A 12981-nucleotide genomic window follows, 5' to 3' on the forward strand; every position below is an offset into this window, starting at 1 on the left:
CAACAGGCAGAAACCTCCAGCAGGACCAGACTCATGTAAGACAGCCATCTGCCTTGACTGAGTTGAGACAGAAAAAAAGAAGCAGAACGTTAGCGCTGTGCATTTTGGGAAACGGTACGCGAGGGAGACTGGTCTGCTGCATACTGAGACATTTTTGGCATACTGAAGATTTTGCTCTTTTTCACATACTACATACTACATACTGACTTTTGGCCAAATCAGTACGTACTGCTAGTATAGCAAGCACTTTTGAAAACAGCCAGAGAGATCATAGTGGTTCCAAATGAATGAGTTTAACTCTCCCGATACTATTAAATTCACATACTCTAGAGTTTGGTCTGAGAAACTGTCTCCTCATTATGCAAGCCAAATATGTTTGATAGATCACATCTGTGTTTCACATTGTTTCCATTCCCTCTCATTCTTATTGTGTCTACAATATATCCTCATTAAAGAGGCCCTACTGTTAGAGTAACACCATTAAAACTATTCATCAGGCTTTATTTAAAGCACCGATTTACCAAAGACCACATTTGTCCTCCGGCAATGTCAAAGAAAGAAAAAGGACCAACTGAAAACAAGAGGAGACAGATTAGAGACAACATAAGGAGGGTGAAGGGGAAATAGCAGAGCTGGTACTGGACTTAGTTGGGATGATAGACCCAAAGTAACAACTAATAAATAAACCTGAAGAAGTGCAGAGAGAAGAAACAATAGAGCTACAGTCACTGTTTAAGAATCAAAACTGTAATTATGTCCAATTTCCACACAGGCAGTTAATGAGTGTTCTTTCTATTTTCAGGCCCCACTGTAGGGTGCAGCTCTCAGGAGAAATAGTGCATCTCCTCCTGTGATAGATACTTAATACAGTCGTGTGCTCAGTGGTGCTGCATAAAGCGCTGAGCAAACAAAAGGACAAATCTGGGGGCAGGAAGCTGAAGACAAAGGGGGGGGGGATTTATTAGAAGAAAGTAATGATGAAGTTATTGTGGTTGAGATCTAAAATATGCAGAGGACAATCAAAAGACAAAATCTCCACATGGTGATTGTTAAGTGGAGAAAAGTAACACAAAATATCGTCACGTCACCAAACCTAAACCCTAAAATAAGTCCTACTTTTAAAGGATCTACTTATCATTCATCGATCTACTTATATTAAACTAGGATTGGCTTCAAAGATGAGTATTTTCTTCTGTGGTTGCTGTTATGATTTTTGTGTCTCTAGAAATATTGTATGGACAGATTTTTGTGTCTGTGTCCTCTTGGTGAAAAATCCATACATTTTTATAACACATGGTTGTTACCAGTGTTTTTGACTGACAGGGTGTTGACACCAAGCAGCTGGTGTAGTTAGAGCAGGATAAGTAAGTTACCTAACACTCAGCCTCTAACCAGCCTCACTCTATTTGTATCATTTCTGTAATATGTACATGTACTTAAGTGTGTTTGCGTCTTGTGTCTTTCAGGTGGTGACGTGTCCCAATGCCTCCTTTACTGACTTGGCGGAGATTGTGTCCCGCATTGAGCCTGTCAAACCTCCTGTGGTGGATGGTAAAACTACCAACACACACACAGACACTCTGGCACACAGGATGATTTAGAAACTGTGTGTCTGAGAAGAGGATGGCTATTACTCTCTTGAATCAACATTAGTGTTTGTTCTTGTTTGTTTTTAGATTTTTTCCTTCCTGTCATTCTGTATTTGCGCATGAATCTGTTTAATATGAAGGAGGAACAGATTTATGGATTCTAATCTTAGAATTGATATGAGGACCGGACAGGTAGTAACATGCGAATGGAATAACAACAGATAGACAGTAGGGTCTGTGCAAATGTCAGATTTTGGATCCAATAGAACAAGTTATATATTTTCCTATTCGATCTATAAACCATGTCCAAGATGCAATTTCACTCAGCAAACTGATGATTCTTGGGGACATCTACCTTCTGATTCTTCCTCTTCTTTCTATTTATAACCTCTTTGTCATCCAACACTCATCAAACTGCCCTGTTTGCCTTCTCACAGTGTTGCACATTTTTTCTGCTTTTCTGACTCACGCACCTGCACGCCCACTTTGTTTTGTCACCTCTTTGACACACCACACATTCCAACTTATTCACCCACAATGTGCTTCTCTGCTTCCTGTCCTCCACCCCTTCCCTCCATCAGAAGAGTCAGACTACCACACTGACTATGAGGAGGAGGCACTGGAGAGCGCTCTGTCTGACTTGGAGCAATACAATCAATGCCACGAAGAGCACACAGAAGGGGAGGAGACAGCTGACACGGTGCGAAACACTGGTGATAATGGTGGATACTGAAGGGTTTCTTCTGTTAAGTACAGCACTGATGTTACTCTGGGAAAGATAAAATAGTCACATTGGCTAATGTCCAAAAACGGATAGTAGTTGATGCTGGAGTGAGGCCAGAGCACTGCAAGGCCCTCTTATTACACTATAATGATATGTTAAAGTTGTGAGAGCTAAGGCTGGAGAATGTTGTAGCGATGTGACCATAGACATGCCACCTCCTCAAAAGTGAAAGCAAAAATATGTGGAACTCCACCTCTTGGAGGATAGGTTATAAAGGCTGCAAATTCCATGTTAACAGATGGTACATGGGTTAAACCTTTAAATATACAAAAAACACATTCGATGCAATAAAAAGTAAAGCACCATGATTGAAAGCTGCTGAGTGCAACAGATGAATGGAGGAGAAACAGGGAAAGGTAATGTAACAAAAATTAACACAAGTCATTGAAATGAACCACAAGTGTCTACCATCCTAACCAACTAGTCTGCAGACTGATCTCACCTGAGAGATCTCTGCTGGTTTATCAGTATGTCAATCAGTTAGGCTCAAAATTCCCAAGATGTTGGTGGGGGTATTTTGGCTTCATTTTTGAACAGCAGGAGGAGGTGGTGACTATATATAGTCAACTGATGTGGCCTAAGTTTAAGGGGTTTTCTGTAATCCGGGCAAAGTTTTATCAATGGTTTCCACATCAGACATTTAAAGAAATGATTTAATATTCCAGTCCAAGAAAGATACACTGGGTCTTATAGCAAAAAAAATGTCTGGTCCTAATATTTTCATTCACCTTCTATCAGTCTTCAAAAAGGAAAAAGTTGGACTGGCATTATTAAAGAGTGTGTGTCATCTTGGTTAACAGAATAGCTGTGTTAGTCTGTTTAAACTGGATTTTATTCAAACAGATTTCCCCTACTCAGTCTATCAGCTGATAGGAGCACTACAGACACAGGGTGGAGTAAAGAGATCATTAGTGAGAATGGATTGGAGGTGTCCGGCTCAGGCCATTAAAGAAAGGATTAGAGGAAAGCCTTTTCTAACTGGATACTTTAAAGCCTGTTACTTCAGAGATCTGAGAAGGAAAAGCAGCTCAAATCAAATCAAGTATGAGATTGTTCAAGGATGGAGGGTTAACTTTTTTTTAATGTAAATTTTCATACAATACACACATGCTTTAATATGTGCTGTGGATAACCAATCTTATTATTCAGAGCAAATGTAAGTCCAGGTTCTAATCTCTTTACTGATACATGATCTTATTTCTGCTTCCCAGGATGAAGAGCTGGAAGAAAGACGTTCACGCCACATTACCTCACTCACCAGCAGCCACTCTCAATCTTCCTCCGTCTCGGACAGTCCACTGCACGTGCGGTCAAACCAGGAAGTCCTTTCCAAACAGTCCATTAAGTGAAGAGCGGCCCTGATGAACCTTTCTCCAACAGGTCATCACTATGTAACAAGCCTGTCTCTCCACCCTCCAGTCCGTCCCACATGACTCCAAACCCGTCCCCTGACCCTGACACTGTCAGTGTGACTGATAGCATTTAGTCCTCTGTAACCCGGCCTCATTAGCTGTGTGGCTGACACAACAACAGACAGTCCCCTAAAACAAAAACTCAGTACAGGGAGCTTGTATGAAATGTTCTCATCTGCAGGTCCTATACACTCCTACAAAACATTAGCAGCTATAATCGTTTCTCATATTGAGACAGCCAAACTCTTTCTGCTTTACATAAATCATAACAGAACAGTGTAAGATGGGAATTATCAGTAAAGAGTAGATATTATTTCCATGAAATATTTATTTTAAGTATTAAGGTCAAACGTCCAATCTTTGTTACTTAGAATTAGAAAGCAGAATTTAGGTGTAGGTTTGATGGAGTTAACTTCTTTCACAAGACTGCTATTTAGACACGTTGATAGTTCTGATACATTCATCTCTGAGACTTCTGCCAAGCACAAAATTGCCAGCATGCTCAAGAGATGGAAAGAAAAATTACATTTCTGCCTCTTTTTTTTTTGGCTAACTTTACAGTTTTCTTTTTAAATTTGGCTGTTGACACTTCTGCTGTCTGAGGAAAGAGTCCAAGGAGGCAAATCACAGAAGTCCACAAGTCCTCTCCACTAGAAGAGTATAGATTGGCCAAAAGTAGTTGTGACTTTATTAAAGGGTAAAAAGACAAACTGTAGAATAACACAACTCTTCATACTATGCAGAACACTATCATAGATAGATTTACTGTCAGTAAAATGGCTTATTGAGGTCTCAGAGTCAGTGATGATCTGACTTTGACAGACTGCAGCATTCTTCTCAATGATAGCTAAAAGTAGTTTTTCAACCTCGTGAGCAATCTTTTTGGGATGCATCAACAATCCTAGGACAACTATCTGCATGTCAGTGTATATCACTATGAGACAGTTAGACCAGCACATTAGCTTTCTTTCAGGTACACCTTTGCAATGCGATCTAGTTCATTGCATTAATGCTGCCACTGTACCTTTCATTACAAAGTGCAACCTGTTTTTGGTGACAGGTTTAGAAATCAGTAAATGAAATCAGATGTTAAATTTTAGGGTTAGAGTTAGAAGTAATGTTACTTGACTACATAATATTGAGAGTTTTTTCTAAGTGTTTGACCTCTCTACTTATATTTACATGTTGAAAAGCTCTCAGTTAATGCAGCACAACACAGCCTTCTATCTGGCCCCATTCAAAAGTTTGGCTACGCCACTGGTCAAACAGGAGTGGCATTAAGTTTGTGTGTGGACAAGAGACAGGGGACTTAAGTTTGACTTGAGACTTGACTCAAACTCGCCCACAAAGACAAGAGACTCAGACTTGAGATTTGGGACTCATGAACAATCTTTTTGTTTTGTATTCCTCACAATTTAGGTCTGGATGTCATTCCCTCCCATCATGTGTAACCTTTGGCATCTGGTGTGCGAGCGGCAACACCCCACACCATGGCGGGCGCATCACCTGCAGCTGCTGCAGTACAGTGTTTCCCACCACATAGACTATACCTGGGCCAGCTGCCAAAGTATCTTTACTGACCTTTGTTATTGTTGTGTTTATTTTTTTCCATTCATACACTATCGCTTTCCCTGACCAGTAATTGAGCGACTACCCCGTGCTCTGTATACTAGTATATTTCAAATAGAGTCAGATACATGTTCTAGTGATCAGAGAGAGTGAGAGACAGACAACCTCATTACATCCCTTCTCTTAACGCGGTTTGTGTTGTGCACCTGGTTGCTGCTGGTGATATTCTGATCTCTCATTTAGGGTCGTTATTAACAAGCCTCCTACACACATGAATCATCTGTTGTGAAACATTTCAAACTATGAGTTGTGTTATTTAGCCGTCTTTATATGTAATGTAGTGCTCATGAGTATTGTCTGTTGTCAGACATGGATAAAGGCATAAAGAAATGGCAGGGTGGGACATGTTGCTGCTATGTCAGGGGCGAATTCAGGGGATAGCTAGGGGTTGCTATGCTCCCCCAGGTCAAAAAAGTCTGGCTCCACCCCGCCCTTGCATGTTTGCATAATAGAACAATAATGCACATTTAATTTATAAACAAACCTAATAATATATACAAACTTAAATTCCATGGGGTAATGTGTTTTCAATTGAACAGAACGTCCCATTTTATGACCAGAGCATTTGTATTTTAAATACTCTATTAAAGCCATGTGAGACTTGACTGGGACTTAAAGACTTTAAACTTGACATGGACTCTTGAGCAGGGACCTAAGACTTGACTTGGACTCACCAATAGTGGCTTGTGCCAATATCTGCTGAGGGCACTTAATGAATAGCACTTATTTCCCCCTTCTATCACCAATCATCAGACTTTAACTACTTACAGTGACTTATCCAACAGATTTCCTATTCCCTTCTACTTTACTTTTTGTGTTTTATGTTAAAGTAACACAACATTTGAGCTTATATTTTGAACAATTAAAGCAGGATGTTTGTCCAAAGCCGTGATCTGAACTGAAGTGTAAACTAAAGTAAAATATGCTACGTTGAAATGCTTAGACAGCTGCTCGAGTCATTTGTCACACAGCCCAAAGAGTTTATTTTAACTTAAACACCACCTCTGACAAGGCATTTCATGTTTAGGATGTTGGGGTGGCCAATCAGATTTTAAGGGGGGCCATGGCCACCCCATGGATCTGCCACTTTGTACTGACATATTTATTTCAGTTAAAACCTCTGTTACAGTTATAAAGACTGTCAAAGTAGACGTAATGGTTGAACATATACTGGATTGTATTAGATTGTACGGACATGTAACAAACTGACGCAGTGTTGGCTCTCTGAGTAAGCTTAACCTTTCAATGTAAATATGCTATTTATGCGGTTGTATTAGAGAAATCTGAACCCGCCCTTGTAAGTTTTGTCGACTCAGTCTCTGTAATGATCTTCGCCAACAATCGCTTCCAAACAAACTCATTTAATTCCAGAAAGAGCTAAACAAGCAGCTCACTGTGCGGCTGTGGCTTTCAGCTCAGTTTCGTTGGACCCAGTGTGCCAGGGACATGGAGGGGAGTGATGATTGCAATCCACTTCAAAGCTCTGGTTTCTCCCTCAGCTGGCGAGTCAGCCCCCCTCATCTGTTTTCTGGCTTGAATCTATCAGACTCAGAAGGAGCAGCAGACAGTGAGGATCTGTTGGCTGAACTCTGAAGCTGCAACTTGTTTCAGTTCAGTTTATGTACAGGAGTTACTTGCAGCAGGAGGAGGGTAGTTTTCACAGGAACATGTTGTAGCACAAGTTATTTGGCATGCTAAGATGTGATTCAACTTTTGGGATTTATCTATTTGGGATCAGATTTCTCTTTCAGAATTCATGCAAAGTTAAGTTGTCTAGATTTGTTGCATTTATTATTCTTAGTCAAAACAGTACATTGATGGTTTTGTGTTGTAAACTATATCACTCCAGCCCTGGACACGTTTAGGATGCCACAAAAGCCTGACAATCATTCCAGATATGAAATGCAGGGTACTACAAATAGCTTACAATTTAATTTATAGCCTTATAGCCTTATTTATCATGCTTCACAGTCACAACTGGGGCTGCAACCCACAATTATCTTCATAATATGCAAGTGCAATGATTATATATATTTTTTCATTTAACTATTAACATTTGGGTCTATGTAATTCAGTAAGTGAATATCCAAATTGCCCACAGCATCATATTTACACTGTTCTTTTTCTGCTTTTAGAGAAAGAATAAAAGCTCCACTCAATTCTCTTCTTCTATATGAAGAAAGAGTCTTGGCATCCGAATCCTTTGATTTTTCATTGCAGCCATTAAGATCAATCTGACTGTCATTGTTAGAATATCAATGCAACTTGTTTATGATCTAATTGCCTTCACAGTTGATTAAGCCCCCTGTATGAAGCTGCTATCTGAGCTCATACTGGTGCTACAGCGCCTGCAGCCTTACATATGTAGACAGTAGGAGGGGCCCTGTGATAAACACTAGTGGGATCCCATGTGGTGTCGGATAAACACAACCTGAACGCAGAATGAGAGAGAAAGGCAGAAACAGGAAAAAGTTTTCACTCTACTCATGAGGTAATGGTTTTGCACTGCTGTTTTCTTTTTCTTTTTTCTTTTGACTTTTGGGAGGTTTCCAGAAAGCGAGCACAATGAATTGATGTTGTCTGGCAGAATGAATGTTTCACCTCTTTATAAAATGAGACGTTGTAATGGATGAGGGGCTTATGCAATGTGTGGAACTGTGCCACAGAGTTAATATAACAAAGCCTTAGATGACGTGATAGAAAAACTACCACTTGTGCCCTGATTTTGGCATACGTTTTGATTATTCACAAAGAGCTATGAATGAAGTTTACCTTTATGCCTGACTGTACAATATCTATTACTTGTCTAAATATCTTTGTTATAAGATATATATGTTTTGATAGTTGTTACTAATAAACTACTGTTTCTCTGTCTCTTTGTTTTTCACTTGTCACTGCCCATCTGGTTTTGTAATTAGCTGTAACACAAACATGAACATTTCAGGGCTGCAGCTAGCAATTATATTCAATTTTGATTAATGAGCTTATTATAGTTTGAATGAATCATTTGTTTTAGAAATGAATCGTAAATAATTACACAAATTCAAAAAGCCCAAGGTGTTTTGAAATTGCATTTTGGTCTAAAACTAAATTTTCACATTGGAGAAACTGGAAGCTGAATGTTTGTTTGATGAATGACTTGAACGATGAGTCATTCTACAAAGCTGCTGCAGGGAAGTTTTTTGATTGATCAAACAATTAATTAATCAACCTTTGTTTCTGCAAAATATCAAGTTAATTTGAGAGACTCCTTAAAGTGGAGAGACATGTTTTAGCTGATAAATTCAGAGGAAGTCTTTCCCCATAGTGCGCAGAGGGACACAGGTAAATCTATTTGGTGCTGTTGCTTTTGACCCTCTCTGTATGAGGTCATGATGCTCACCTGAGTAAATAAAGCATCACTAACACAATAAAAATACCAACCAATGGCAAAAAATAGTTCTGCTGGATACCTCTGTTACTAAAGGTTCTTCACTGGTTTTAGCCTTTAAGTGTTTCAGTGTCCTTGCCCTACCTTTAACTCTACAGGTTTAAAAAGCCTCTTCCACATGTTTACTCCTGAACATTTTAAGAAATGTTTTTAGATCTACCTCTGAAGTTTTCCAGCGTTGCTTCCTTGCATATGTCCCTCAGAGAAAGAAGTTTTCCCTGTGGAATGAGAGGGGTGGGGGACAGGAGATGACATTAAAGACTGCTGTGAAAGCCATAATGTAACATTTACAGCACAATAAGAGACGGAGCAACAAAGACCTACGCTATGATAACCGCTTTTGAATTAATATCAATGTTACATGTAAACAGACAAATGTGCAGACATCTTTGCTGTTTTCATCTTGAAAATGAACCTCTTGGGTTCATCACATTGTACTGATGGCATGATATTAATGTTGTAGCCCCGCCCTCTTTTGGGGGAGTAGGTGGAGGTTAATTCTCCAGAATATTTCCTGCTGGGCCATATGGGCTCTTCAACTTCTGCAGAAATCATACATGAGAAACATAGAAGTCCTAAATAGTAATAATTATCTGTAATAAAAATCAGTTCTTCCTCTGCTGATGTACCGTTATAAAAGGGAGGAGGGGCTGATGCTCAGTTTACAAAAATTTGCTTAGTTTCAAGATCAGTGAAAGAGTGTATTAGCTCATATGGTATTAGCTCAGCTGGCATCTTGTGTTGGTTTAAACCTGCAGTGTTAGATGTAAGATTGCACAGATAAACAGATGACATTTGGTGTTTCTACATGCTTTCATTGGGGTTTTATTAAGTAGGGGAGAGCAAGTGTTAAATAGCAAAAGAAGGTGCGCTTTGAACATGTAGAAGTGTGATGTCACCACTTAGCAGCTGTCAGCTTTTTTCCAGACATTTCGCCTTTAATCCTGAACTTAAATGAACTTCTACTCAATATCAAAAAATCTTCCTCCTAATTATTTTTTCTCATCTCTGGCCCTAACGCCCCTCTGTACATGTGAACACAACTTAAAGCTATTTTTCTCTAAAAGGATGAGCAAGCAAAAGGCAAGATTCACTTTAGAAGACCATTGGTTAGCAGTACTTTCTCTAGTACTAATGAGTACCTATTAAAAGTTAAAGCTGATGCAGTTCAAATTAAATGCTGTCCTCACAAAAGTAAAAAAAGTTAGTTGTTCTGTTGAGATATTTATTAATCTATAGTATGGTCCTCTCAGAGGCTGCAGTGAGAGGAGCTGTTCAGCTGTACTCTAAGATACTGAGAGGTGTTTCTATTCATTTGTCCATCTAAGCCATGTTCCCAACTTTTCTATAAATACAAGTGAAGATATTAGTGATTTGTCATTCTTTAAGTAAGTAATCTGATGTATTCTGAAGGTCCGTAGAGGTCAAATTTGCAGTATTTCATTAAAATATATCATAGATTAGATTTTTCTTTCAATCCTAAGAATCATCCATGAATCATCATATTATTGGTAGATCCTTTTAGAGTGTCTGAAGGGTGTGAACTACTTATTTATTAGTGAATAAATTACATGAATAAATAAAGATATCCATCCATCCATCCATCATCCATCTTCCGCATCACTGCAGACACTGACCCGACCCGTCTGTCAATCTCACGCTCCCTTTTCCCCTCACTCATGAACAAGACCCTGAGATACTTAAATTCCTCCGCCTGGGGTAAAGACTCTCCTCCGACCTTGAGTGGGCAAGCCTACCTTTTCTGACTGAGCACCATGGCCTCAGACTTGGAGGTGCTGATCCTCATCCCCGCTTCTTCACACTCGGCTGCAAAGTGTCCTAGTGCGAGCCGGAGGTCACAGCTCGATGACGCCAATAGGACCACATCATCTGCAAAGAGCAGAGATGGAATCCTAAGGTCACCGAACTGGACACCCTCCACCACTTGGATGCACCTAGAAATTCTGTCTATAAAAGTTATGAACAGAACCAGCGACAAAAGGCAGCCCTGGCAGATTCCAACCCAAACTGGGAACGGATTCAACTTACTGCCGGCAAGGCAAACCAAACTCTGACTCTGACAATACAGAGACCGGTAGCAACAGGCCATCCACTCCACAGGATACCTCGGAGGACACGGTCATAAGCCTTTTCCAAGTCCACAAAGCACATGTGGACTGGTTGGGAAAACTCCCATGCCCCCTCCAACACCCTCGCAAGGGTGTAGAGCTGGTCCAGTATTCCGAGGCCAGGACGAAAACCGCATTGTTCCTCCTGCATCTGAGGTTCAACCAACAGCCGGACTCTCCTTTAGAGCACCCGAGAGTAAGCCTTCGCAGGGAGGCAGAGGAGTGTGATCCCCCTATAGTTGGAACATACCCTCTGGTCCACCTTCTTAAAAAGGGGAACCACCACCCCTGTCTGCCACTCCAGAGGCAATGTCCCCGATGTCCATGCAATGTTGCAGAGGCATGTCAACTAGGACAGTCCTACAACATCTAGAGCCTTGAGGCACTCAGGGCGGATCTAATCCACCCCCGGAGCCTTGCCGCTTCTGAGTAGTTTAACTGCCTCAGCGACCTCTGCCCCAAATACATAATAATAAAGATATATAAGATAAGAAATATATAAAGAAGGGTAGCTCAGCTTGGTGGCATGTTAGTTTGATGCTAAGAATAACAAAAACATGCAAGTGTAAGCTTTAAAATGACCCCAAAAGACCTTAGAAAAAACTCATGTTGTAACCTTAATGAAAATATGTTTTTCAGTAACATAGCCCTAGACTAATGCTCTACCAAGTATGTGTCACTGATGTTGGGCTACAGCATGCTGGGGTACACAACTCCCTGGAGACCACAAATAAGCATACTCAGGATGGTTGAAATAAGTAGCCTACAGTCGTAATGGTGAGTAATTATTCAAGAAAACGAAGATTTTATGCTCAAGAAAACATATTTGTGTTATTTTGAGCTCAAGGGAGGGTGCAAAGAAAACAGATTATGAAGAGCTATCACACCTGTAGGCCTGTTTACCACACACACACACACACCCACACACACACACACACACACACACACACACACACACACACACACACACACACACACACACACACACACACACACACACACACACACACACACATACAAAGACAGAGACAGCGATGGATCACACATAGCAAAGCATGATTAATCCCACCTTATTGATGAGTCCTATAATGAGCTCTTTCAATCCCCCACCCTCCCCTGGGAACGCAGACTTGCATCAGCTAATTAATGAGCACATCGGGGGAATTTAGGTCACGAGAGGGGCCAGTAGGAGAAAACTAGGGGGGAATAAGTGGCACTGGCCCTGGTCGATACATCACAGAGGGCCGAAAACTGGTGTGAATGAGTGTGGGCTTCCAGGATATTAGAGTCTTTTGATAGAACGACAGTGTTGACAGTGAACATGAGGCGCCACACTGCTGCTGTGTGGGGGGATGATGACCCCACTGTGGACTATATTACCCTGACAGGCAGCAGAGGCTTTGGAGTTAAAAGAAAATGAGGCACATCAAAGGGGAGACCAGGGGCAGTTTCTCCCCTCAAACGGACGGAAAGTTTGATTTATAGAAGGTCATATAAAACAGACCAGAGCCACATATTGTATCTCTCTCTTTCCGTCCGTACAAAGCTGCTCCCTTTTTCCCTGCTCCGCCTCGTTTTATCACCACTCATTCTTCTTCTGCTGCTGCCTGCAGGCTTTTGGAAAACGGGGACAAAAAGGACTTAAACAGGTAAGTGGGTCACACTTTCTGTTGCTGTAGTGAAAGTGCCTCTGTGACAAATTCAAAAATAGAGTGTCAACACGCAGAAAGGTTCCCGTACAAAAGTACATTAGTGTCACTTACTGAATCTAGAATGTTATTTAGCACAATACGTTTCAGTCAAAGTCAGAACATGAAGCTGGTAATAAAATATGTATCACAGGGTTCCTTCACTGTCTATTAGTTTGACAAACTAGCAACAACAATTTTCACCTTTTTATATAGCCTACTTCTTTATAACCATCAGCATTGTTTTAAGCATAGTCTGTTGTTCCAATACTTGATTTAACACTGAAATATCACAACAATTTATGGACTGGCATTAAAAT

General features: G+C 40.5%; 1 protein-coding gene across 3 annotated transcripts in view; it reads left to right on the forward strand.

Annotated features, from left to right (window-relative positions):
- The window catches only part of pnpla7a (patatin-like phospholipase domain containing 7a), a 31292-nt gene extending 23006 nt beyond the window's left edge, over positions 1 to 8286 (forward strand). The window contains exons 34-37 of one of the 3 annotated variants that reach the window (XM_034709270.1): positions 1467 to 1551; positions 2171 to 2289; positions 3585 to 3753; positions 5205 to 8286. In XM_034709270.1, coding sequence (XP_034565161.1) covers positions 1467 to 1551; positions 2171 to 2289; positions 3585 to 3722 — 342 coding nt within the window. In that variant the 3' untranslated portion in view covers positions 3723 to 3753; positions 5205 to 8286. Of the gene's footprint in view, positions 1 to 1466; positions 1552 to 2170; positions 2290 to 3584 lie in introns of all 3 variants that reach the window. The other 2 variants (XM_034709269.1, XM_034709271.1) reach the window with 2 other exon arrangements.
- Positions 8287 to 12981: the final 4695 nt, after the last annotated feature.

This window comes from Notolabrus celidotus, chromosome 19, assembly GCF_009762535.1.
Source record: "Notolabrus celidotus isolate fNotCel1 chromosome 19, fNotCel1.pri, whole genome shotgun sequence".
Lineage (NCBI taxonomy): Eukaryota > Metazoa > Chordata > Actinopteri > Labriformes > Labridae > Notolabrus > Notolabrus celidotus.